At 37.7% G+C, this 27,340-nt stretch overlaps 1 protein-coding gene across 6 annotated transcripts in view; it reads left to right on the top strand.

Annotated features, from left to right (window-relative positions):
• FYB2 (FYN binding protein 2) overlaps positions 1 to 27,340 on the top strand; it is a 167,043-nt gene that overhangs the window by 108,753 nt on the left and 30,950 nt on the right. For 4 of the 6 annotated variants that reach the window (XM_082688110.1, XM_082688108.1, XM_082688105.1 and 1 more), the window contains 5 exons: positions 6,408 to 6,494; positions 9,413 to 9,494; positions 13,014 to 13,170; positions 13,291 to 13,324; positions 13,572 to 13,780. In XM_082688110.1, coding sequence (XP_082544236.1) covers positions 6,408 to 6,494; positions 9,413 to 9,494; positions 13,014 to 13,170; positions 13,291 to 13,324; positions 13,572 to 13,593 — 382 coding nt within the window. In that variant the 3' untranslated portion in view covers positions 13,594 to 13,780. Of the gene's footprint in view, positions 1 to 6,407; positions 6,495 to 9,412; positions 9,495 to 13,013; positions 13,171 to 13,290; positions 13,325 to 13,571; positions 13,781 to 14,386; positions 25,389 to 27,340 lie in introns of those variants that run through there. The other 2 variants (XM_082688106.1, XM_082688107.1) reach the window with 2 other exon arrangements.

Below are 27,340 nucleotides of genomic sequence, written 5' to 3'. Positions count from 1 at the left end.
TCATGTGTCTGTTAGTCATTTGTATGTCTTCTTTGGAAAAGTGTCTGTTCGTGTCTTCTGCCCATTTTTTGACGTGATTATCTGTTTTGTGTGTGTTGAGTTTGAGGAGCTCTTTATAGGTCTTGGATATCAGCCCTTTGTCTGTAGTGTCATTTGCGAATATCTTCTTCCATTCCGTGGGTTGCCTCTTTGTATTGTTGACTGTTTCCTTTGCTGTGCAGAAGCTTTTGATCTTGATGAAGTCCCAAAAGTTCATTTTTGCTTTTGTTTCTTTTGCCTTTGGAGACATGTCTTGAAAGATGTTTCTGTGGCTGATGTCCTTATACTATTTTGAGTTTATTTCTGTGTGTAGTATAAGAAAGTGGTCCAGTTTCATTCTTTTGCATGTAGTTATCTGGTTTTCCCAATACCATTTGTTAAATACACTTTTCCCCATTGCATATTTCTGCTTCCTTGTCAAAGATTAATTGACCATATAATTGTGAGTTTATTTCTGGATTTTCTATTCTATTCCATTGATCTGGGTCTATTTTGTGCCACTACCATACTGTTTTAATTTCTATAGCTTTGTAGTATATCTTGAAATCTGAGATTGTGATGACTCCAGTTTGTTCATCTTTTTAAAGATTGCTTTGCCTATTCAGGGTCCTTTATGGTTCCATACAAAGTTAAGGATTGTCTGTTCCAGTTCAGTGAAAAACGATATTGGTATTTTGATAGGAACTGCATTAAATTTCTAAATTTCTTTGGGTAGTGTGGATACTTCAACTATATTGATTATGCCAATCCATGAGCATGGGATATCTTTCCATTCATTTGTGTCATTTTCAATTTTTTTCATCAGTGTTTTGTAGATCTCAAATTATAGGTCTTTCATCTTTTTGGTTAAGTTTATTCCTAGATTATTTTTTGTGCAATTATACGTGGAATTCCTTTCTTAATTTCTCATTCTGCTGGTTCATTATTAGTGTATAGAGGTGTAACAGATTTCTTTATATTGATTTTATGTTCTGCAACCTTACTGAATTCATTTATCTGTTCTAGTAGTTTTTTTGGTGGAGTCTTTTGGGTTTTCTGTATAGAGAATCAGATCACCTGCAAATAGTGTAAGTTTGTTATTTACCAATTTGGATGCTTTTTATTTCTTTTTTCTTCTTTGATTGCTGTGGCTAGGATTGCCAGTACTATGTTGAATAGAAGTGGTGAGAACGGACATATATGCCTTATTTCTGATCCTAGGAGGAAAGCTCTCAGTTTTTCACCAGTGAGGATGATGTTAGTTGTGGGCTTTTTTTGGTTATGTCCTCTACTATGTTGAGGTATGTTCCCTCTAAACCAACTTTGTTGAAAGTTTTTATCATGCACGGATGTTGTAGTTTGTCAATTTTTTTTCCTGCATCTATTAAAATTATCATATGGTTCTTATCCTTTCTCTTGTTGATGTGACATATCATGTTGATTGATTTGTGAATATTGAACCACATTTGCATCCCAGGAACAAATCCCACTTGATCGTGGTGAGTGATTTTTTAAATATATTGTTGGATTTGGTTTGATACTGTTTTGTTGAGGATTTTTGTATCTATGTTCATCAGAGATACTGGCCTGTAGTTTTCTTTTATTGATGTGTCTTTATCTGGTTTTGGAATAAGGATAATGCTGACCTCATAGAAGGAATTTAGAAGCTTTCCTTCCTCTTCTATTTTTTGGAATAACTTGAGAAGAAGGGGTATTAAATCTTCTTTGCAAGTTTAATAGAATTTACCTGTGAAGTTTTCTGTTCCTGGGCTTTGTTTCTTGGGAATTTTTTGATTATTGATTCAATTTCATTGCTGGTAATCAGTCTGTACAAATTTTCTATTTCTTCCTGATTCAATTTTGGTAGGTTATATGTTTTCATAATATTCTCTTATAATCCTTTCCATTTCTGTGGTATCTGTTGTTATTTCTCCTCTCTTTTTTTCTGATTTTGTTTGAGTCTTCTCTTTTCGTGAGTCTAGCTGAAGTTCTTATCAATTTCATGGATCTTTCCAAAGAAGCAGCTCCTGGTTTTATTGATCTTTTCTATTATTTTTAATTTTTATATTGCTTATTTCTGCTCTGATTTTATTATTTCTTTCTACTGGTTTGGATTTTCTTTGTTCTTTTTCTAGCTTCTTCATGTGTAAGGTTGGGTCATTTGGGATTTTTGCTTCTTGAGGTAGACCTGTGTGGCTATAGACTTCCCTCTTAGAATAGCTTTGCTGCATCCCAAAGATTTTAAACCCTTGTGTTTCATTTTCATTTCTCTCCATATATCTCTTGATTTCCTCTTTGATTTCTTGGCTGACCCATTCATTGTTTAGTAGTATGTTATTTAACCTTCATGTATGCGTGTTCTTTTTAGATTTTTTTTTCTTGTAGTTGACTTCTAGTTTCATAGTGTCATGATCAGAAGACACATGGTCTGACTGATTTTTTTTTAATTTATTGAGGCTTGTTTTGTGACCTAATATGTGACTTATTCCAGAGAATGTTCCTTGTCCACTTGAAAAGAATTATATTCTGCTGTTTTAGGATGGAATGTTCTTAGATCCATCTGATCCAATGTATCATTCAAAGCCACAGTGTCCTTGTTGTTTCGGTTTAGATGATCTGTCCATTGATGTAAGTGGGATGTTAAAGTCTCCTACCATTATATTACTGTCAGTTACTTTCTTTACATTTGTTATTACCTTTTTCATGTATTTGGGTGCTCCCATGTTGGATGTATAAATATTTACAATTGTTATATCTTCTTGTTGAATCATTCTCTTGAGTATATAGTATCTTTTTTTGTCTCTTGTAACAGTTTTTGTTTTAAAGTCTATTTTTTGTGATAAAAGCATTGCTACCATGACTTTCTTTTCACTTCCATTTGCATGAAAAATGCCTTCCCATCCCTTTATAATCAATCTGTAGGTGTCTTTAAGTTTAAAGTGTCTCTTGTTGGCAGCATATAGATGGGTCTTGCTTTTTTATCTATTCTGTCACCCTGTATCTTTTGATTGGAGTGTTTAGTCCATTTACATTCAAAGTAATTTCTGATAGGTATATATTTATTAGAGTTTTGTTACTTGCTCTGTGGTTGTTTTGGTAGTTTTTCTCTGTTCTTCTCTTGCTCTCTTGTCTCACAGTTTGCTGGTTTATTTAATGATAGATTTAGATTCCTTTCTCTTTATTCTTTGCATATCTATTATTGGTTTTTTATATATGGTTACCATTAGATTTATGTATAACATCTTCTGCATATAGAAGTCTGTTATAAGTTAATGTTTGCTTAAGTTTGAACCCATTCTTTACTCCTTTTCTCCCCACAGTTTAGGTATATGATGTCATACCTTACATCCTCTTATTTTGTGAATCCCTTGACTAATTTTTATAGATATTTTTATTGCTTTTATGCTTCCTATTTTTCTTACTCCTACATAAAGTCTTTCCTTTCCACTCAAAGAATCTTCTTTAATCTCTCTTGTAAAATTGATTTTGTGGTCATGAATTTCTTTAACTTTTAATTGTCTGGGAAACTCTTCATCTCTCCTTCTATTCTGAATGATAGCCTTGTTGGATAGAGTATTCTTGATGGCAGGGTTTCTGGGGAGTTTTGTTTTGTTGTTGTTGTTGTTGTTGTTTTCTTCCAGCACTTTGAAGATATCATTTCACTCCCCTCTGGCCTACAAAATTTCTGCTGAAAAATCAGCTGATAAACTTATGGAGTTTCACTTGTATGTAACTGTTTTCTTTTCTCTTGCTGCTTTTAAAATTCTCTCATCACTACTTTTTGCCATTTCAATCAGTATGTGTCTTGGTGTGGACCTCCTAGGGTGATTTTGTTGGGAACTTGCTGTACCTCCTGGCTCTGAATGTGTTTCCTTTTCCAGATTCTGGAATTTTTCAGCTATCATTTCTTCAAATAAATTTTCAGCCCCCCTTTCTTTCTCTTCTCCTTCTGGGATCCCTATAAAGTGAATGTTAATGTATCTGATGGTGTCACTGAATTCCTTAAGTCTCTTTCCATTTTTGTTGTTGTCGTTGGTGGTGGTGGTGGTCTCTCTCCTATTCAGCTTAATTCCTTTGCATTACTTTGTCCTCCAGGTCTCTAATCAGTTATTCCACTTACTCTAGTTAACCCTTTATTCCATCTAGTTTATTTTTAAAAAGATTTTATTTATTTATTTGAGAGAGAGAGCATGAGCCAGGGGAGGAATAGAGATAGAATCTCAAGTAGACTCTACACTGAGCAGAGAGCTTGAAGTGGGGCTGGCTCTCACCACCCACAAGATCATGACTTGAGCCAAAACCAAGAGTATGATGCTTAACCAACTGAGACACCCAGATGCCCCTCCATCTAGTGTATTTTTAACTTCAGTTATTGAGTTCTTCATCTCTGATTTTTTTTTTGTCTTGTTTTCTCTTTGTAAAGGGTCTCACTGAGGTCTTCCACTCTTTTCTCTAGTCTAGTATCTTTATGACCATTACTTTAAATTCCCTACCATGCATACTATTTATCTCCATTTTGCTTAGGTCTGTTGCTTTGATTTTGTCCTGTTCTTTCATTTTGGACAATTCCTCTGTCTCCTACATTGTCTAACTCTTTGTGTGTTTTTGTGTTACAAAAGTCACCTACATCTCCTATTTTTGAAAGTAGGAGCGTTATGAAGAAGTCCTATAGTATCCTGCAATGTAGTGTCCCCTGTTCACCAGAACCTGGTGCTTCTGGAATCTCTCCTATGTGTGTTGTGTGGCTCTTGCTATTGTGGCTGAGCCACACTGGCCTTTAGTCATCCCAATGGCTCTCTAACCTGTTGCAGGCAGGGTTTGGTCCCTGTGTTACTAGTGGGCCAGTCTGAAACTGCCTTGGGTTTGAGATGACTCAGACCAGGTATTTGCCAGAGGTGCAGTAGCACTCAATTGCAGGGCAATTTCCCTGTATTGTTCCCTAAGAAGCTTTCATTGGTGGATGGGACCTGCAGCCAGACCAGATGTCTGCCCTCAGGACACTGCTGGAGCCACAGTCTGACCTCTGTGTATGACTATCTTTCCCTCTCCTGGAAAAGGAATCACCCTGCAGTGGTGATGGCCCTGCCGGGGCTGTTTGCACACTGCCAGGCTTCAGCCAAGTGCATATGGGGGGTGGGGGGCATGTTCACAGGAGAAGGGTAGGTGCAGTGCCAGCAAGGTCTCCCCCCTTGCGCCATGGGAGGGGACCTGCAACCTCTAGGGTGAGGTAGGAGAGGTTGGAGGGGATGGATCCCCAAAAGTGCATGGGGGCAGGTGAGTGGTGTTAGCAAGCTAGGTGGAGAGTGTTCACAGCACTGGTTCCCAGTGGTGTCAAAGCTAGGGGGCAGGGGAGGAAATGATGCCTGCCTGCTTCTTTGTTTCTGGAGAAGATTCTTATCCCTCCAGTGCCTGTTCAGATATTGATAAACAACTCTCCCTCCTGCTTGCCCTAGGCATTTTTCAAACTGCTGCTTCTAGCCTATATCTCCTTGGAGCTGTTTGTTTTGCTTTCTTTTTAAGGGCAAGGACTCCACTTACTCTAGTCCTTTTGGTTCTCCCAGATTGAGCCTGCTGATTTTTGAAGTTCCAGATATTAAGCCCCACTGATTTTAAGAACTCATGAAATTTAGCCTCTCTGGTTTTTAAAGCCAAATATTGGGGTGTGGGTTCAACTTCCCTATTGCCTGGAGTGTCTGTTTCTTTCTTTTCTCCATGCCTATAGCATCCCTCCCTCCTGTGTACAGTCCTAAGGGTCTGTTTAGTTCCCTACAGTGACTCTGACCTGCCTACACTCTTCAGTATGGGTTTTTCTTTATGTTTAGCTGTGAAGTCTGTTCTGTCAGTCTTCAAATTATGTTCTGGGTTATTTACACTTATGTAGATGTTATCTAAGGTGATCCATGTGACAAGGTGAGCTTAGGGTCTTCCTACTCTGCCTTCCCCAGCTCCTCCCTCAATCCTTTTCTGCTAGTGCTAAACACTAGATTTATCTGATCTCAAGGTAGTGGTTAATATTATTCCTGTTTTAGAGGCAAAGACACTGAGGCTCAGGAGGGGAAATGTGATTATAAGCAGGTTGATCTTGCTTCTGGTTTCAAATTTGGATCACCACACATCAGGGGTCAGCAAACTATGGTCTATGGGCCAAAACAGCTGGCCACTTGTTTTTGTAAATACAGCCACAATAGCAGCGTTTAGTGGTTACCACAAAGATGATATATTACAAAGCTTAAGATATATACAACCTGATCTTGACATGGATTATCCAAATATACTTCTAGGTGATGTTTTAACTTTTTTAAAATAAAGCCTTATTGTCCAAAAAGTACTGATGTTTCCATAAAAGTTTCAATTAAATATTTACTTGCTCAAAATGTCTTTCTCCTTAGAGATGAAAATAAACTAAAAACTTGGAAACCAAAGTTTTTGATGGCAAAGGAAAAGAAAGAGAGAAAAGGTGCTGAAGAATCAGAAAGGTAGGAGCACAGGTATACTTAGATTACTGCTAATCTGCTGAAATTTATACCTCTTAGAGCTGTGTGACTTTAGGCAAGTCATTAAATTTGTCAAGTTCCTGATCTATAAAATGAGAATAATAGCACCTACCTCACTATAGTTGAAAGGATTAAAAGAGAAAAAAGAAAAAAAAGAAAATGTAAAGTGCCACACACATTTCTCTTGTCATCATCCAGACTTTGATAGATAGGGAGTAGGAAAGATTTTAAGCCAGCCATTATCAAGTGATGAAAAAACTTTGTCTTCTTTTAGGCTGTATGAACTTTTCCCCTATAGATGGAATTTAAATAATACACCAGTTGGAACTTAAACTTTGAGAAATATGATCATATAACAATACTAATTTCCCTAAAACACAATTTTAGTTATGACTATATTAATGTTAGAATTTAAAAAAGAATGTTTTATCAACTCATGATCAAACCTTCATTCTTGTGATTCAAGTTTCCAGCTGACTGTTGCAGGAGGTGCTGTTTTTACTGTCTCAGGTGGTTACTATGTGATCTGTGCTCTGGAGCACAGGGCACAGGATCTGAGATACTTTTAACAGTTGTCTTGGGGAAATCCTTGTTTAAATAGCCATTGAACTGGGAACACTGTGTGGTCCGTCTGGTCTGGGAAACCTGTTTAGAAAAGTTTTAAAGGGGAAGCCCAAAAGAAATCAGACAACTGTCTATAACATATTTAAACACAGGGGATGGCACAGGATGGCCTTTCCCATAACCTTATTTTCTTTGGGTTTAGACTTGATGTAATTTACTTTCCCCAAGTTCAAAAGATGTAGACTACAAAGCATCTTCCCACCCTAAACTTCATAATTTTATATAGCATACCAAAACAGAATTTCAAGAGAGAAAATATCCATGAAATTTTTGACACTTCTCCAGAAAAAAATAAGTTTAGTATTTCAATGTACACATACGTCTTTCAGGAAACAATTTTCTAGTGTTTTTTTTCTTTTCTTTTCTTTTTTAAAGATTTTATTTATTTATTTGACAGAGATCACAAGTAGACAGAGAGGCAGGCAGAGAGAGTGAGAAGAGGAAGCAGGCTCCCCGCAGAGCAGAGAGCCCGATGCGGGGCTCAATCCCAGGACCCTGGGATCATGACCTGAGCCAAAGGCAGAGCCTTAATCCACTGAGCCACCCAGGTGCCCCTAGTGCTTTTTTTCTTATAACAAACTGATATTATAGTTTACTTTTACTTTCAACTGGATAAGTTTTAAAATATGGCAAATTTTGAAATGTGATATTGGAGCTATCATATTCCTGTAGATTGTTATATCAATTTTAAGTGCTTTTTGTTCCTTTTAAATGTTTTTTTTTTTTTTAAGATTTTATTTATTTATTTGACGGAGATCACAAGTAGGCAGAGAGGCAGGCGGGGGGGGGGGGAGCAGGCTCCCCACAGAGCAGAGAGCCCAATGTGGGGCTCAATCCAAGGACCTAGGATCATGACCTGAGCCGAAGGCAGAGGCTTTAACCCACTGAGCCACCCAGGTACCCCTTAAAATGGTTTCTGCCATAACATGTTCCACCAGTAAGAAATGCATTCTAGGTTAGTTCAACCCTTTTATAATCTTTTTATGAAACAAAAACGACAAATTTTCAGAGAAGTTGGAGAAGGATATCCCAGCTACAAAGGCATAGAAACGATAGCCCACTTTCTAAGATGTTCTAACATAGATGTGTGTGTGTGTGTGTGTGTGTGTGTGTGTGTGTGTGTGTGTGTGAAAGAGACAGAGAGGGAGAGAGAGAAGCTTGAAAGGTAGATTGGGGCTAGCTTATAAAATGCCATGTGTATCACGCTAAGGAATTTGACTTTATCTTGTGGGCACTAGAGACAAAGTTTTAAGCAAAAGCGTGACATCAATTACATTTTAGAAAGATGGCTCTGGAAGCAAGTATGCAGATGAGGAAGGAGAGGCAAGAGGAAGAGGTATCTGAGGTAAGAAGTGAAAATGTGGCAGTGGCTATAATCTTGAGACAGAATAAAAAAGATGTAGGAGACATTTCTGAATAAAACTAACAGGACTTGCTTTTTTCCTTCTGTCAATATATTGAACTGCTACAAAAGCACCAACCCCCATGTGAAGAATAGGAAGGAAGAAAAGGGAGGATTAAGAGTGTAATCGGCCTCTGCTGTAGGGTTATCTATCAACTTTTACGTGCTGACAATTTTGCACTTATTTTGTGGTATCTTACTTTACTTTCTTAATCTTCTCCAGAACCATTCAGCAAATAGAACAGTTCTCTGATTGAAGTACAAAGATTTATGATTTTTTGAACAAGCTAATTATACTTTGAATCCTGATTCAGAGGAGTTTTTTGTTTAACTTAAATTGCTTACCCAATTTCATTTTATCCCTAATTATTATCTTGGTATTAAAAAAAACCCACAACATTTTTACTTTAAGATTTCATTTATTTATTTGAGAGAGAAAGAAAGCACGAGCAGGGTGGGTGGAGAGGTAGAGGAGAAGCAGACTTCCTGCTTCACAGGGGGCCAGATGTGGGGCTTGATCCCGGGACACTGGAATCATGACCTGAGCTGAAGGCAGATGATTAACTGAGCCTCCCAGGTGCCCACACAGCCTTTTTAACTACAGGAAAAAGCAATTGGTATTACTTATGTTGTTCAACTGTTCTGACACTCTACTCGAAATATGTGTTATGTACATAATCATCTACAAATACCCATATATATATATATATATATATATATATATATATATATGATTTTATATAAAAGTATATACATACAAAATTATACCTGAATTTATCCTGAAGTAGCATGAGTTTACAGATTTGGGAACTTAAGAGTTTTATTATGGTACACTTAACCTGACCTGCATATTTCTTGCCATTCTATGTTCTAGAAATTTCTTCCGAACCAAGAAGCAAAACTTAGAAAAGATGAGGATGGAAAAAGAAGAAAAACGTTTTAGAGAACAATTTGAGGTATGTTCTCCTCTGAAGGTAAAAGTTATAAACAGAAATTCCTAGCTTTTAATATTACTAAAGATCCTACAAGTGTTGCACCTCTGCCTCTGGGATAGATAGGACCCAAACTAAACAGCTGATAACGTTTTTTCCTGATGCATTCTTATATTATCATGCCTTTATACCTGCTATCCCCTCTGTCTGGAAAAACTAAGTTAATCTTAAGGCTCTGTTCAACTGTCACCCACTCTTCTTGGGAAAGTAATTAAGCACATTTTATCTGTTAAACACATATCTGTTCTAACACTGGTCTGTTTATAACACAGCCTGTGTATGTGTGTGTATTCTGAGCTAAACTCAAGTACTGTCTGAGTAAAGATTTTGTCTCATTCAAGTTTGCTCCTACCTCCTGACATATCTGGACACATAGAATTCAGTGAGTGACTGAATGACGAGATAAACAAATGAAACAAGTGAATGAAGGAAGCAGTATCTGAAGTTTCTTAACTTCTTCTGTCATTATGAATCCATGGAGTATTTCCTCAATTCCAAGGTTCAAACAGTCCTTCCTTATAATTTCATATACTGTCACCATGAAAATTAAGAAACATATTGAATAGCTCCCAGGTCCCAGATACTGGATTGAGAGAGAGAATGTGGACATTCTGCTCACAGAATTTCTCCACGTCACTACTGCTCCCCATTATGAAATGGGTCAAGATTAGGCTTCTTAACATGATATAAAAAGCTCTTCATTTCATAACTTCTTGTCTTTCAGGTTTTATTTCCTGCTGTTCTTCACCTTGCACTTCAGGCTTTGGCAAAAACTCTTCAGTTCTGTCCCTTCTGTGAACATCCACTACAGTCCTTATCCTGCTACTCCCTTCCTCCAGGCATTTACTTGGTCTGCTCCAACTACCTGGTGATACTCTTACTACTTTTCCCCATCTGACTAGCTTTCATTCACTTATCAACACCCATCAAGGCATCTCCTCTCCTCCAGGAAGACTGACCCACATTTCTCATTAAGGAAATTCCTCTTCCTCTATATTCCTCTATATCTGAGCTTATCATAAGCATTAACATTATGGCAATTATGTGTTCACCAATTAAACTATGAGCTCTTAGAGGACAGGGTTATCTTTATATCCATGTGCAGAGCAGAATAAAAGTACCTTTGTAAATGTCCAAAAATGTTTTTGGACTGAACTAAAAAAGAATATACACAAATCCCTCATAATCATTAATAACTCTTGCTTTGGACCAAAGCTGATTAGAGCTGTTATATCTAGAAGCCATGATATGAAATTATTTACTGCAACTGTGATATTATTATTTTTTATAAAGATTTTATTTATTTATTTGACAGAGAGAGATCACAAGTAGGCAGAGAGGCAGGCAGAGAGAGAGAAAAGAGGAAGCAAGCTCCCCACTGAGCAGAGAGCCTGATGCGGGACTCGATCCCAGGACCCTGAGATCATGACCTGAGCCGAAGGCAGAGGCTTTAACCCACTGAGCCACCCAGGCACCCACAACTGTGATATTATTAATTGAGAAGCATTAGTGTAACAATTACTTGCTGAATTGACCTTACATTCCATTTAATGCTTTTCTCATTTTGTGACTGTCTCATATCTCATGTGTATGATTCCATTCTTCCTTATTACCTGTGGTGACTTTTCCTTATATATCATTAGAAAAACTATGCCATGGGGCGCCTGGGTGGCTCAGTGGGTTAAGCCGCTGCCTTCGGCTCAGGTCATGATCTCAGGGTCCTGGGATCGAGTCCCGCATCGGGTTCTCTGCTCAGCGGGGAGCCTGCTTCCCTCTCTCTCTCTCTGCCTGCCTCTCCGACTACTTGTGATTTCTCTCTGTCAAATAAATAAATAAAATCTTTAAAAAAAAAAAAGAAAAGAAAAACTATGCCACATTAGTAATTTTATTCAGCTCAAATCACAAAAGTTTAGTGCCTCATTTGTGCTAGGCATTAAGAGTACAAGGTTGCGGGGCGCCTGGGGGGCTCAGTGGTTAAACCTCTGCCTTCGGCTCAGGTCATGATCTCAGTGTTCTGGGATTGAGCCCCGCGTCGGGCTCTCTGCTTGGTGAGGAGCCTTCTTCCCCCCTTCTCTCTGCCTGCCTCTCTACCTACTTGTGATCTCCATCTGTCAAATAAATAAATAAAATCTTAAAAAAAAAAAAGAGTACAAGGTTAAATAAAACTATCTTCCATTTTCATTTTAAGATAATATGTTTATTAAATACTGTAATAGGAGTATATACAAAGTATAGTTAAACAGAAAATTATACCTTGCTGTTGTTTAAGTCTTCATGAGAAGTGGTTTAAGAGGAAAAACGTGTTTTGGGCAGAGAAAACCACATGAGCATTGGCCGGTAAGTATAAAAGGTAGCTGGTATATTCAGGATCATCATATAGCTTGATGTGACTTCATAATGGGACAGAAATGGGAGCATGGGAAATGACCATATGCCAAAGAACCTGAATGTCAAGCTGAGAATGTGGATCTCATCATGAAAGCAATGAAGAATCTTTAGAATTTGACAAAAAGCAAAATGACCTGATTAATTTTCATTTTAAGAAATCACTGTATTCATAATGAACAATGGCCTGGAAAAGGGTAAGAAATCAAACAGTGAGGAAGCTATCACTTTGTTAGACAAAAGAAAAATCTATCTTGTGGATCAGATCCCATTTGGTATAGAATGATGTATTTTATCATTCAAACTCCGCACATTTCTGAGAGTGGAAAAAGGCATACCTAATCCTAATTCTAAGTATGTGTAGAGACACTAAATATAAGCAGACTGTCCTGAGCAGAGGGAGATGTCTGGCCACCCTAATTTGGTTAAGTACACATCTGTAAATATAAGCTTTGTATTGTGGAACTTTTTCTGAGTCAACAGATATCAGTCCATTAGAAGGTAATATACCTAGAGTTGTATAGGCTGGCTAGTTTATCATACAGAAGAAAACCTCCTTTAAGGTCATAAATTGAATTTCTCATCAGTTTTTTCACAAATGCCTGTCTCTTACACCAGAAGAGTGGGAATTGCCCCCTATACCTTCTACTTTATATATAAGCCCACCCAGAGAGGAAGAGTAGAAAGAGGGCCACTTAAAAATGCTAGGTATGTAAGGACATTATAAACTCTAAAGCGCTATACACAAGGAGGTTTTTTCTTTCCCTCTTTTTTAAACTTCCCCATTCCTGAGTGGGGTGGTATCCTTATTACTGGAACACTTAACATCCATGGAAATTAATATATACCCATGTTATAAATATCTCATCCACTGGAATTCATTCTGGTACAACTAGATAAGAAGTATGAAAACACTTTGAAAATATGACTGTGCCAAATTAAATGTAAGATTGTAGCATTTTACTACTATTTTCCTATTCCTTTAGAGGTTATTTAATATTTAGTATTTTGAGTGTGAGGTTACTATCTTACATCCTCCATTAATTTTGTTAGAATAAAAACTGCACACACAGTCTGATTAGTAATTTCTTCTTTCAGTATGACAAAGAGATTACTGTCATCAACACAGCAGTGGCATGTTCCAGTAATTCAAGGAATGGAATATTCGATTTGCCAATAACCCCTGGAGAAGAACTGCAAGTCATTGATACCACTGAAGAAAATCTAGTGATTTGTCGCAATTCCAAAGGCAAATGTAAGTTGCTGGCTTATCACCCATAAAATATGTCACTGTTTAAAAGAAAAATATCAAAGCATTCTTGCAGCATTCTGGCTATAACTTTCAGATTAGTAATGGTGACTTTTGTTTCTACAGATGGATATGTACTGATTGAACATCTAGATTTCAAGTAAGTGGTTTGCTTTTATACTACAAATCATGAATTCTAAAAAACGTAATGCACTGTTGTGTACATTGGTCTCAAAGGAAGACTACTGAATTTATTTTAATTTAGGAAGTTTTAGGGATGACTTTGGAAGAGACTTTATTCTTGTCTCCTGAGTACATTATGACTTCTCTACAGAGTATAATGATCAAACTGGGTAAGAAATCTGCCACTCATTACTCCATTGGCCTCTACTTTTCTGTCTTCTCAGGCATCAAGGCTGGTCACCTTAGGAAGATCAAGCTCCAATGGCAGGGGCTGCACTAGTAAAGACGAGTCTGAGAGCTCAGACCTGCCTCACCTCAGGTTCAGTTGGCATGTCAAATGGGATGGGGGATCTGTGGAAACGGAGAAGAGAAAAACAAACCCTCCATATTCAGATGTTCGTTTTACTCCTAAATGGTTATCTTTCAATGTCTACGTCAGTCTCTGTTTCACTGCTGACTCAAGAGAGTATGAAACACTGTGTGTTAGCATTTGAGCATCTCTTTAGTGAGCCATAGCCCAAGATGGAAATCACGCCTTATGGCACCTAGGCAGCTGTGCAGATGGTTAGTTTCCTTCTAATATTAGCACATGAATGTTTATAATTTCCAGAAGATATTGTGCATTTAAATTGGGTGCAATTTACTTCTTGAGAAGTAAATAGTGTAACCAAGGTCTTTAAAATACTCAGATTTAAGGTATAATCTTAAAATGTAATTATGGCTCAGTCTATAAGTATCCTTAATCAAAAATATCAATGCTGTTCAATATTGGCTCCTTTTGGGAACAGCATGCTAAATAGTAATTTATTCCAAAACGAAGAGCCTGAATATATTTAACACAATTTAAATAATATACATATGCTGTCAATTTAAAACATCCTGTTGTCCAAAGTAAGAAAAATAATTCTATGCCTGAACACCTAAGAAAAAATGAGATGGAGCTGTAAATAACTATGGGCGCATACAGCTGTTTTAAAAATGTTGGCATTTTCAACACTGAAAACCTGAACAATTTTGCTTCATTTTTTTTTTTTTTAAGATTTGTATATTTTAGAGAGAGAGCACAAGTGGGAGAGGGAGAAAAATCTCCAACAGACTCCACACTCAGCATGAAGCCTGACACAGAGCTCTATCTCACAACTATGAGATCACCATCTGAGCTGAAACTGAGTCAGATGCTTAACCAACGAGCCATCCAGGCACCCCTTTGCTCTGTTCTTTGCCTTCAAGGGATGGAATTAGTCCCATGACCTCATTCTTTATACTGTGAGTCTTTTAAAAATTTTTTCTTAGATTCAGTTAACATACAGTGTATGTTTCAGAGGCAGAGGTCAGTGACTCATCAGTTGCATAGAACACTCAGTGCTCGTTACAGCACGTGCCCTCCTTCATGCTATCTTCCCACCCACCTCCCCTCCAGCAAGCCTCAGTTTGTTTTCTGTAGTTAACAGTCTCTTGGGGTTTGCTGTGAGACTATTTTTTAAGTTTCTAGGTACTTTTATCTTCTTTTTCATGTTCCAAATGGTACTCACCAATAAAAGCCAAGCAGCAGAAGTATTCATAGAGGACAGGGGAATATGGCAGAATACAAGAACTCTAGGCTTGTTTCATCCCACGAATGCATCAACCTAAATACCCCAGAAATCCATCTGAAGACCAGTGGACAAATTCCACAATTAAAGGTAGAGAAGAGGCCACACCAAAGAAGGTAGAACATATGGAAACACAGCTTGGGAGAGAAATGGATCATGGCCTCTGTGGTGGGGAGAGAGTCACAGTTGTCTTGTCAAAAAGTGCAAGATGAATTTCCAGAGCAAGTGGCTTGGAATGGGAGTGGGGCCAAATTCCAGCAGGGCTTAAAGCCTGGAGTTTTAAAGGTCAGTGTGCTTGGCTCTGAGAGAGCATGGAGGACACTGGGGCTTCTCTTGGAGAAAGGGCGAGACAGATAGCTCAGGAGCAGTGTGGAAACAGCCATCTGAAGAGCACCTGGGGCACACAGTAGGGAGGTTAGTTGCTTAGCTCTAAGCATGTCTCAGGAGAGCATTCAGGGAAGACCCCTCCAGGGACAAAGGAACTGATACAGCCATTTCTCTCCCGCACCCCTCAGCATAAGCACAGAGCTACCTGCAGGAACCAGCACAGCTCCATATTCACTACCTAACTTGCTTACACCAAGTCCCCCCCACCTACCCAAGCTTGGAAGAACTACTTTTCCTAGTCTGCTTGCCTCAGTAGGGCAGCAAGCCTCATCCCCCAGAAGACCAGCCCAAATCCCTGGCAACATCCCATCTCCCAACCTGGGAGTTTTGTGAGACCTCAGTTCCAGTGGCAACAGTGACAGGTCTCATTTCTAGTTAAATACACAACATTCAGCCCAGGGCCACAGCCCACAACAGGCAAAGAGAACCTCTGCAGACAACTGGCCTGAAGATAAACCAGCCAGAGTTCTGGAGACACTCCCAGAAGCACCAGGCCTGGGGAACAGGGGATACTATACTGCAGGACACTACAGAACCTCTTCTTAAAGCTATTACCCTCAAGAACAGGAGATGTAACTGACTTTCTTAATACAGAAACAGGCATAGAGACTTAGACAAAATGATTAGAAGAATCTGTCCCAAATAAAAGGACAAGCCATGGTTGGAAATCTAAGCAGAAGAGATACAAGTAACATTCCTGATAGAGAATATAAAGCAAAAATCATCAGGATACAGGACTTGAGAAAAGAGTGGAGGACATCAGTGAGATCCTTAACACAGAGATAAGGAATAACACAGAAGGGATAAAGGACTCAATAAATGAAATGAGAAATAGGCTTGGTGGAATGAACAGCAGGCTGGAGGAAGCAGAGGAATGTATTAATGACCTAGAAGACAGAGTCAGGGATAGTAATCAAGCTGACTACAAGAAAAAATATACAAAACAAGAACAGACTTAGGGAACTTAATGATTCCATCAAACATAGTAACAGTCATATTTTAGGAGTCACAGAAGAAAGAGAGAAAAGGAGGTAGAGAATTTGACGAAATAGCTGAAAACTTCCTTAATCTGGGGAAGGAAATGGGCACAGAGAACCACCAACAAAAGCAGATCTATATCAAGACATAATGTAATTAAAGCTCGTAAAAGCAGCAAGACAAAAGACTTACATACAATGGAAACCCATGAGGCTATCAGTGGACTTTTTTTCATAGAAACTTTGAATATATCATGCCATTCTCTTCTGGCTTGCAAAGTGCTGAATGGAAAAAATCTGTAGCCAACAATTCTCTAACCAGCAAGGCTATCATTCAGAATAGAGGAGAGAGTTTCCCAAACACTAAAGGAGTTCATGACCACTAAATCAGCCCTGCAAGAAATATTAAAGGGGACTCTTTGAGCAGAAAGACTAAAATGACAATATGAAGGTAGGAAACACAAAAGTGGTAAAAATGAATATTTCTGTGAAAAACTGGTCAAGAAATTCACAAATAGAAGGATGTACAGCAGGACAACAATACCTAAAACATGGGGAAGAAAGGGGTCAAGAATGGGTTCAAACTTTAAATGACAATCAACGTAATGTAGACCCCCTACGCAGATATTACACACAAAACTAATGGTTACCACAAATCAAAAGCAACTAATAAATATGCAAAAAAAAGAAAAGAAATCCAAATATATCACTAAAGAAAGCCAGCAAATTCTGAAAGACAAGGATCAGAGAAATCTTCAGAACCAACGGCAAAACAAGTAATAAAATGGCAATACATATCTATCAATAGTTTTTTGAATGTAAGTGGACTAAACAAAAAGCACAGGATCACAGAATGAATAAAAAATTTAAAAACACCCAAGACCTGGGGTGCCTGGGAAACTCAGTCCATTAACCTGCTCACTCTTGATTTCAACTTGGGTCATTATCTCAGGGTCCTGGAACTGAGCCCCATGTGTGGCTCCTCACTCAGCAGGGTGTCCGCTTCAGGATTCTCTCTCCCTCTCTCCCCTCATCCAAATAAATAAATCTTTAAAAAAAAAAAAAAGACCTATCTATGTCTTGCCTATAACAGATTCATTTTAGACTTAAAGACACCTGCAGATACAAAGCGAAGGATGGAGAAACATCATGCAAATTGATGTCAAAAGAAAGCCAGGGCAGTCATGCTTCTATCAGACAAAATAGACTCTAAAAACAAAGACTGTAACAGGAGACAAAGAAGGACACTACAAAATCATAAAGGGGACTAACCAACGAGAAGTTACAATAATTATAAATATTTATGCACCCAACACAGAATCACCCAAATACATAAAACAGTGAGTAAAAAACATAAACTAACCAATTCAATAACAGCAAGGGACTTTTAACACCCCACTGACATCAATAGACAAATCAACAGAAAATCAAAGAGACAATGGTTTTAAAGGACACCGCAATAAGACAAAAGAAAGAAATAAAAGGCATTCAAATCAGTAAGGAAGAGGTAAAACTTTCACTACTTGCAGATGATACAGTGCTATATATAGAAAACCCAAAAGAGTCCACAAAAAAACCTGCTAGAACTGATAAATTCAATAAAGTCACAGGATACAAATTCAATGTACAGAAATCTGTAGCATTTCTATACACCAGTAATGAAGCAGCAGAACGAGAAATTAACAATCCCATTTACAATTGCACCAAAAATAATAAGATACCTAGGAAGAAATCTAACCAAAGAGGTAAAAGATCTGTACTCTGAAAACTATGAAACACTCATCAAAGAAATTGAAGACAACATAAAGAAATGGAAAGACATCCCATGCTCATGGATGGGAGGAACAAATAATGTTGAAATGTCTATACTACCCAAATGTCTATACTACCCAAAATACTACACATTTAATGCAAACCCTATCAAAATACCAAAAGCATTTTTCACACAACTAAAACAATCCTAAAATTTGTATGGAACCACAAAAGATCTCAATTAGCCAAAGCAATCTTGAAAAAGCAAAGCAAAGCTGGAGACGTCACAATTCCATACTTCAAATTATATTACAAAGCTGTAGTATAACAAAACAGTAACAAAAACTGACACCAAAACAGATACATAAATAGACAATGCAAAAGACTTCAGCAAAAGTTTGCTACTACTGCTACAGGAATTCAGAAAGTCACAGGACATAAAATCTATACACAGAGGCCAGTTGTATTTCTATACACTACCAATGATGCAAAAAAAGAGAAATCCAAGGAATCCATCCTATTTAACAACTGCACCAAAAAACCAAAGAGGTAAAGGAACTCTGAAAACTATAGAACACTTATGAATGACATTGAGGAAGATACAAAGAAATGGAAAAACATTCCATGTTCATGGACTGGAAGAACAAATATTGTTAAAATGTCTATGCTACCCAAAGCAATCTACACATTCAATGCAATCCCTATCAAAATACCATCACCTTTTTTCACAAAGCTGGAAGAAACAATCCTAAAATTTGTATGGAACCGGAAAAGACCCTGAGTAGCCAAAGGAATGTTGAAAAAGAAAACCAAAGCGGAGGCATCATAATTCTGGACTTCAAGCTGTATTACAAAGTTGTCATCATCAGGACAGTATTGTACTGGCACAAAAACAGACACATAGATCAATAGAACAGAAAATTGAGCCCAGAAATGGACCCTCAACTATATGGTCAACTAATCTTTGAGAAAGCAGGAAAGAATATCCAATGGAAAAAAGTCTCTTCAACAAATAAGTGCTGGGACAACTGGACAGCCAAATGCAAAGAATGAAACTGGACCACTTTCCTACACCATACACAAAAATAAACTCAAAATGGATAAAAGACCTAAATGTGAGAAAGGAATCCATCAAAATCCTAAAGGAGAACACAGACAGCTACCTCTTTGACCTCAGCCACAGCAACTTCTTGGTAGACATGTCTCCAAACGCAAGAGAAACAAAAGCAAAAATGAACAATTGGGACTCCATCAAGATAAAAAAAAGCTACACACATTCAATGCAAAGAAAATAGTCAACAGAACTAAAAGGGAACCTACGGAATGGGAAAAGATATATGCAAATGTCTTATCAGATAAAGGGCTAGTATCCAGAAATCTGTAAAGAATTTATCAACAACTTATTGCCAACACCCCAAAAACAAAAAAATCCAGTCAAGATATGAGCAGAGGCCTAAACAGACATTTCTCCAAATAAGACAAATGGCCAATAGACATATGAAAAAATGCTCCATATTACCCGGCATCAGGGAAACAAAATCAAAACCACTGTAGGAAAAAAAAACAAACACATACACACACACAATGAGCTACCACCTCACATCAGTCAGAATGGCTAAAATCACTAACTCAGGAAATGACAGATGTCGGCAAGGATGTGGAGAAAGGGGAACCCTCTTATACTTTTGATAGGAATGCAAACTGGTGCAGCCATTATGGAGGCTCCTCAGAAAGTTAAAAATAGAACTACCTATGACCTAGCAATTGCACTACCAGGTATTTAACCAAAGGATACAAACATAGTGATTCGATAGGGCACATATAACTCAACATTTGTAGCAACAAAATCCACAATAGCCAACTTATGGAAAGAGCCCAGACATCCATTGTCCATTGATGGATGAATGGATAAACATATGGTCTATATATACAATGGAACATTACTCAGCCATCAAGAATGAAATTTCATCAAAGAATGAAATCTTTCCATTTGCAACAATGTGGATGGAACCAGAGGGTATTATGCTAAATGAAATAAGTCAGGCAGAGAAAGACAAATGCCAGATGACTTCATTCATGTGGAATTAAAAAAAAAAAAACAAAACAGATGAACACAGGGGAAGGGAAGGAAAAGTAAAATAAGATGAAAATAGAAAGGGAGGCAAACCATAAGAGATACTGAACTCTAGGAAACAAACTGAGGGTTGTTGGAAGGGAGGGGTGGTGCATGGGGAAAGGGATAATTGAGAGACAAGCATTAAGGAGGGCACTTAGTATGTTGTATGCAACTGAAGTTGTTGTATGCGACTGATGAGTCACAGAATTCTACCCCTAAAACTAATAATAGGTGTATGTTAAATAAATTGAATTTTAACAAAGAATAAAAAAACAGACACATAGATCAGTGGAAAAGAATATAAAATCCATAAATAAACCCAACAATTACACGGTCAATTAATCTTCTACAAAGCAGGAAAAAAACATCCAACAGGAAAAAGATGGTCTCTTCAACAAATGGTGTTGGGACAGCAACATGCAAAAGAAAGAAACTGGACCATCTTCTTCTTATTATTTTTTTTTTAAGATTTTTTTTTTTTATTTACTTGGCAGACAGAGATCACAAGTAGGCAGAGAGGCAGGCAGAGAGAGAGAAGAGGAAGCAGGCTCCCTGCTGAGCAGAGAGCCTGATATGGGGCTCCATCCCAGGACCCTGGGATCATGACCTGAGCCGAATGCAGAGGCTTTAACCACTGAGCCACCCAGGTGCCCGTGGACCATCTTCTTATACTATACACAAAAATAAACTTAAAATGGATTAAGGACCTAGATGTGAGACCTGAAACCATAAAAATGCCAGAGGAGAGCACAGGCTGTACTTTCTCTGACACTGGCCATAGCAACTTTTTTCTAGATATGTTACTGGGGCAAGGGAAACAAAAGCAAAACTTAAACATTAGGACTACATCAAAATAAAAAGCTTCTCCACAGTGAAGGAAACACTCAAAAAAACAAAAAGGCAACCTACAGAATGGAAGAAGATATTTACAAATGACATACCTGATGAAGAGTTGATACCCAGGGGCACCTGGGTGGCTCAGTCGGTTAAGCCTCTGCCTTCAGCCTAGGTCATGATCTCAGGGGCCTGGGATAGAGCCCCATATCCGGCTCTCTCCTCAGCAGGGAGCCTCCCCCGCCCCACTCTGCCTCTCTGCCTACTTGTGATCTCTTTCTCTCTCTGTCGAATAAATAAAATCTTAAAAAAAGTTGATATCTAGAATACATAAAGAACTAATAAAGTCACCCCCCCAAAACCAAAAACAAATAATCCAGTTTAAAAATGGGCAGAAGACATGAACAGACATTTCTCCAAAGAAGACATACAGATGGCCAACAGACCCATGACAGCATGTTCAACATTACTCATCATCAGGGAAATGCAAATCAGAACTATAATGAGATATCACTTCATACCTGTCAGAATAGCTAAAATCAACAACACAAGAAACAACAGGTGTTGTTAAGGATGTAGGGGAAAAGGATGCCTTGTGCACTGTTGGTGGGAATGCAAACTGGCGCAGCCCTTGTGGAAAACCGTATGAAGGTTCCACAAAAAGTTCAAAATAGAATTACCATATTACCCAGAAATCACACTACTGGATATTTACTCAAGAAAACAAAAACATTAAATCAAAGGATACATGCACCCAACAGCCAAATTATGGAAGAAGCCCAAATGTCCATCAATGTCCATCAACCAATGAATGCATAAGGAAGGGGTGTGTGTGTGTGTGTGTGTGTGTGTGTTGGATATTACTCAGCCAAAAAAATAAAAAAATCTTGCCATCTGCAATGATGTGTATAATGCTAGGGAGTATAATGCCAAGTGAACTAAAACGAAGAAAGATAAATACCATATGATTTCACTCAAATTCACTCAAATTTGAGGAAAAAAAAAACAAATGAGTGAAGGGGGAAAAAAAAGAGACAAACCAAGAAACAGACTTTCAACTAGGGAACAAACTCATGGTTACCAGCAGGGAAGTGGGTGGGGGGATGTGTGAAATAGGTGATGGAGATTAAGGAGTGTACTTGCCATGATGAGTACAGGGTAATTAAGAATTTAAAAAACAAAGTATTCAAAGTTCAGAGAAGAAAATAGGCAAAATTATAAATAACAGCGATAACAAACAAGATATGAATGAAATGCCTACAAGATTAAGATATGTTTTACAGATAAAATGACACTGAAATTTAGTCTTTATATGCAAGTATGTTCGCTGGACAAGGGGCACCCCCAGATGGAAAATCCATGCTGTGTCTGGTGGGAGATGGCAAGAGCTGCAATGGGGTAGAAGTTGCAACTAGAATATGACAGAATTCATTTGGGCTTTTTCCTTAGAGTGAGGAGCCAAACAAAGATCTTAAGCAGGAAAGCAGTATCCAATGTTTAGAGAGGAAGGAAGAAAAACTATCACAGCAACACAGGTGATAGACTGAAGAAACTAGTTATTTTTGCAATATTCTAGACAAAAAGCCTTAAGTTAAGATAGCAATAGAACTATCTAGTATAGGAGCCCCAATAGAAGTGGTAAAGAGAGAGAATGTCAGGGCACCTGGATCGGTCAGTCAGTTAAGCATCTGCCTTCAGCTCAGGTCATGATCCCAGGGTCCTGGGATCAAGTCCTGCATCCGGTTCCCTGCTCAGCAGCGAGACTGCTTCTCCCTCTGTCCCCTCCCCCTCTGCTCCTGCTCACTTTCAAAAATAAATAAAATCTTTAGAAGTACAAGTGGAAGAGAGAATTAGGGAATGACTCAGATTTCTTTTTTGAGAGATAAGGCTGGTACCAAAGACTGGGAATATATTTCTGCTTGGACATCCTCTGAATTAAATCTGCTACTCAGTGCAAGTGTAGCCCTCTCCCATACTGCAAGAAAAGACCTGTTACAGTGTGCACTGTAGATTAGGCTAAGTATGGCCTGTGGGCAAGGTGGTAAGTGAGAGGCTAAGCCAAGACCTTTCTTGCAATAATCCTGTCCAAGAGTAAGAAACCATGAATCACTCTTGTCACCTCATCACAGGGTCTCTTGTTCTAATTTAATAGCTCAGCTCCAAGTCTCAATTTCCTCAGTAAAACAGGGCTAGAAGCACTCAACTTGTCTACTTCGCAGTGTTGTTATCAGGCTATAATATATAAACAAAATATAAACAAAAATGTCTTAAAATCCTTAGTATGTAATGCCGTATAATTATTATTTAATACCTGGTCTTTCAGTAGCTGGAAGATGTTAGAAACAAAAATACGATTTTGACATTCAAATCTTAAGACCTGAAAGAAGGGCTGGGATATTATAGGTAAATTGAATATTTTCTCTGTTTTTAAAATATGAATCATTTGGTCTAATAGAAGCTAGTATCTAATTACTATTGATTGATATGGATAGGTTTTTTGGAAGAATAGCTGCTTCTATTGATTCTATCTATAATCAATGTGGTTATAGGTCTATTTCACTGATGTCAGCTACATTTCTTCCATTCTTTAAATCATGGCATTAAACTAAACTTCTCACTAATGTACCAGGTTTTTAAATGTAAACACTGTAATGTCGCTGCTGCCCAAGCAGATGCCATCTGTCTCCTAGAAACCGTAACCTAGCATAATACTTAAAGATGGACTTTTAAATTTTGTATAAAATATATCTTTGTATATATTATATACAATAATTGTATAATATATACAAAGATAAATAGATAACAACATTCAAAGGAACTTGATCCTAACAGAGGCTAACACGGGCACACTCCAATTCATTTATAGGGCCAGGCCTCCAGCCACCTGTAAACGTGTACCAATAAAACCTTCCCTTCCTCCTCCTTTTTTAAAAAAGATTTTATTTATTTATTTGACAGAGAGAGATACAGTGAGAGAGGAAACACAAGCAGAGGGAGTTGGAGAGGGAGAAGCAGGCTTCCCGCGGAGCAGGGAGTCCGACACAGAAGTCGATTCCAGGACCACTGAATCATGACCTGAGCCTGAAGGCAGATGCTTAACAACTGAGCCACCCAGGCACCCTCCCTTCCCCGTTTTGAGTATCTCTGTGAAACACTTGGCTCTTCCAAGATGACATAGCATTCTCTTGACAAGGCCCTCTCCTGCACATCTTAAGAACATTTAAACACAGATTCTGGGGCACCTGCGTGGCTCAGTCAGTTAAGCATCTGCCTTCAGCTCAGGTCATGACCCCAAGACCCTGGGACTGAGGCCCATTTGAGGCTCTCTGCTTAGCAGGGAGCCTGCTTCTCCCCCTCAGTGGCTCCCCCTGCTTGTGCATGCACACTCTGTCAAATAAATAAAATCTTAAAAAAAATAATAAAACATAGATTCTAAGGGGGAGAAAACAATGACCATATAATGGCACTCCTAGAAAGTGCTTGTTAAAGGGTAGGAATGATATTTTCTTCAGTTTCTTCCAACATCCGTTTTCTTTTCAAACTTCCTATAATAAGCATCCATACCCATGCAATTTAGGAAAAAAGGAAAAACATTTTAACTAATCAAAACAAATATCTTTAAAGTTTGCATTAAGCAAATTGAAATCTTTACTTATATATGTTTTTAATGAGGGTTAGAGTACAATGTTTTTTAGATAGTTTCATTTAGATAAGTATGAATGGTGTATCATTATAAGTACATAGACTCACATCTACATTGTCCATTCTCTAGCGTAGGCAGCCCTTAGTGTGAAGTTCTACTTTTAGTCTGAGGTACTTTTCCTTCCTATTCTCTGGCTATGGTAGACAGATTTTTTTCCCTCTGTGGTCCTTGTGCCCTGGTGTTATTCCTGTAAACATGTGACTTAGCAAATGGGACTTTACAGATGAAATTAAGGTTGCTAGCCAGTTGACCTTAAAACCGAAAGATGATCTGGGTGAGACCAATTTAATCACAGGGGCCCTTCAAATCCCAAGAGCAAAGCAGAAGAGTCAGCTCCCCAGTCAGAGAAATATAGTGACAGAAGAGGTGGGAGAGATTCAAAACATGAGTCCCCTTTGCTAACCTTAAGGATGAAGGGAACCACAGGCCTCGGTATGATGGTGCCCTCTAGAAGCTGCAAATGAGCCCTAGCCAACAGCCACAGAAGAAATGGGACTTCTATCCCACAGCAGTGTGGAACTAAATTTTGCCCATAACCTTAAAGAGCCTTGAAACAGACTACTTCCCAGAGCCCAACCCTACCAGTGCTTTGGTTTTCAAGCCTTGTGTGACCTGAAGAAACAACACCGAAGTTCTGACTTACAGAACTGTAAGATAATAAATTTGTGTTAAGTCACTAAGTTTTTGTAATTTATTATAGCATCAATAGAAAATATAACAGCTAAAGATAGAAACTACAATGTATGACAAAAGTTAATTCTTCAAGGAAACCTAGGCAATATTTTTCTACAAAAGCTTTCTCTATAACTATTAACTGACATGTAGAATATTAGCTTAATGACTCAGCAGAAACAAAAATAGCTTTCACATTAACCAGAGACTTTAATTTGATTTTGTGAAAAAAGCTTATAAGCAATCAAGCTGTTTTTCTCTTTTGTTTGTTACCTATAAGTATGCACAGTGCAAATATTAATCAGGGAGAACCTGTAACTATGAAATGCTATGTTGTTCAAGATGACATCTTTACCATGTGGTTACTGGAAGACAGAGCCTTCCCACTGATCATTTAACACCCACAAAAAATACATAACAAACAAAACTGAAATTTGAATCTATGGTTATTAAAACACAAAAGCATTTGAAGTCGGGGCTTTTTTCTTTTTTCCTGAAATAAATTATAAAGAGTGATCCCAATTTCAAAGGTTTTAAAAAAGATTTTAATAGATATATATCAAGTGCTTCAACAGGTGACTCAGCCTATGGAGTATTTTTTCTTTTTCAAAAATAGGCTAAGAAAGTATGAACATAGGATATTCTTGAAAATGTTTTGACTAATATCCAATCTTGCATTTTCTTATGATTGTCATGGTCATAACCGAATGGCTATCAACTTTCAGTTTTATTTGTTGCACTCAAAATTCACTGTATGATATTTAAGCATACATGACAAAGAACACAGGCATTTTTCTTAAAACAATATTTAGATTACTCTGCTTAGAGTTCACAGTTCTCTAACAATTTTACATTAAACACGCAAAACATTGTACAACCAGAGAGATTTGTGAACAGTCTTGAGAGAAAGCTGTATTTTGGTACATTAAGGCAGACTCAGCCAACAACTTAAGAAGTTCTGGATATTTGTTGCCACAAAAGACAAGTTCAAAGACAAGTTGAATATTTGATGTTTTCAAGAAATTTTAAGTCACTTAAAATAAGAATACCATAATTCGTGAAACTGTGGTCTTAAACGTTTTTACCACTATATTCTTACCACATTAGACTTCTAAAATCAAGATAGTCATCCTATCAGTATCAAAGATTTCTTTTAAAAAGAAGAAAGGAAGGGATTTACCTTAAATATGATGATAAACCCTGTATTTAAGTAAGGGCCCTCAAACAGTTTCTCACACACGTCTGTGAGGTAGGTTATCGTCCACATTTTGTAAAAGAAAATCCAACCAAACTGAGAATCACATTCCAAATTAATTTTTGTTCTTTGCTCTGCATTATTTCTTGCCTTTACAAACATTTGAACTGTAAAGATTGTTAATCACTGCATTCATTTTAAAAACATGAGAAAGCAGCCAAAGTTTCACCAAAGTGACTTAAGAAGTAAAACAACATAAAGGCAACAGAAAAATACATCCAGTGAACAGCTTCTGACAGTATAGGGTGAGGTATAGTCAAAGGAGCCTGAAAACCAAACAGGCAAAAGCAAACAATGTAACCATCTGTGGAGGGCAGAACTGAGGGAAAACAAGAGCAATTAGAAAAAACAACTTCAGACAAATTTTTGACTAATTATTACTATTCCTATAATTTGAGAAGGCACAATTAAGGTGTTTTGTTTAGAGCAATTAATCTATCTTTTTTCCATTCAGGAAAATGTTATCCATCTAGAAGAATGGCCTTTCTTTATAACAAAATTAACTTAAAAGGGATTTTTAGTAAGAAATAAACTCTTATAAGCAGTAAAAATTAACTATGTAATTCACTGGGGCTAGACCATTCCTGTGCCTCCTTGAAATTTTAAATCAACACAAAGCAGTTAACCTTGCAAAATCACACAGATAAACCTTGTCAAAATCCTGTGTATGTTCAGAAAAGTTTTCATGCTAAGATACTCTACAAA

This window comes from Mustela nivalis (genome assembly GCF_964662115.1).
Source record: "Mustela nivalis genome assembly, chromosome: 10".
Taxonomy (NCBI): domain Eukaryota; kingdom Metazoa; phylum Chordata; class Mammalia; order Carnivora; family Mustelidae; genus Mustela; species Mustela nivalis.
This window is presented reverse-complemented; position numbering and strand designations above follow the sequence as displayed.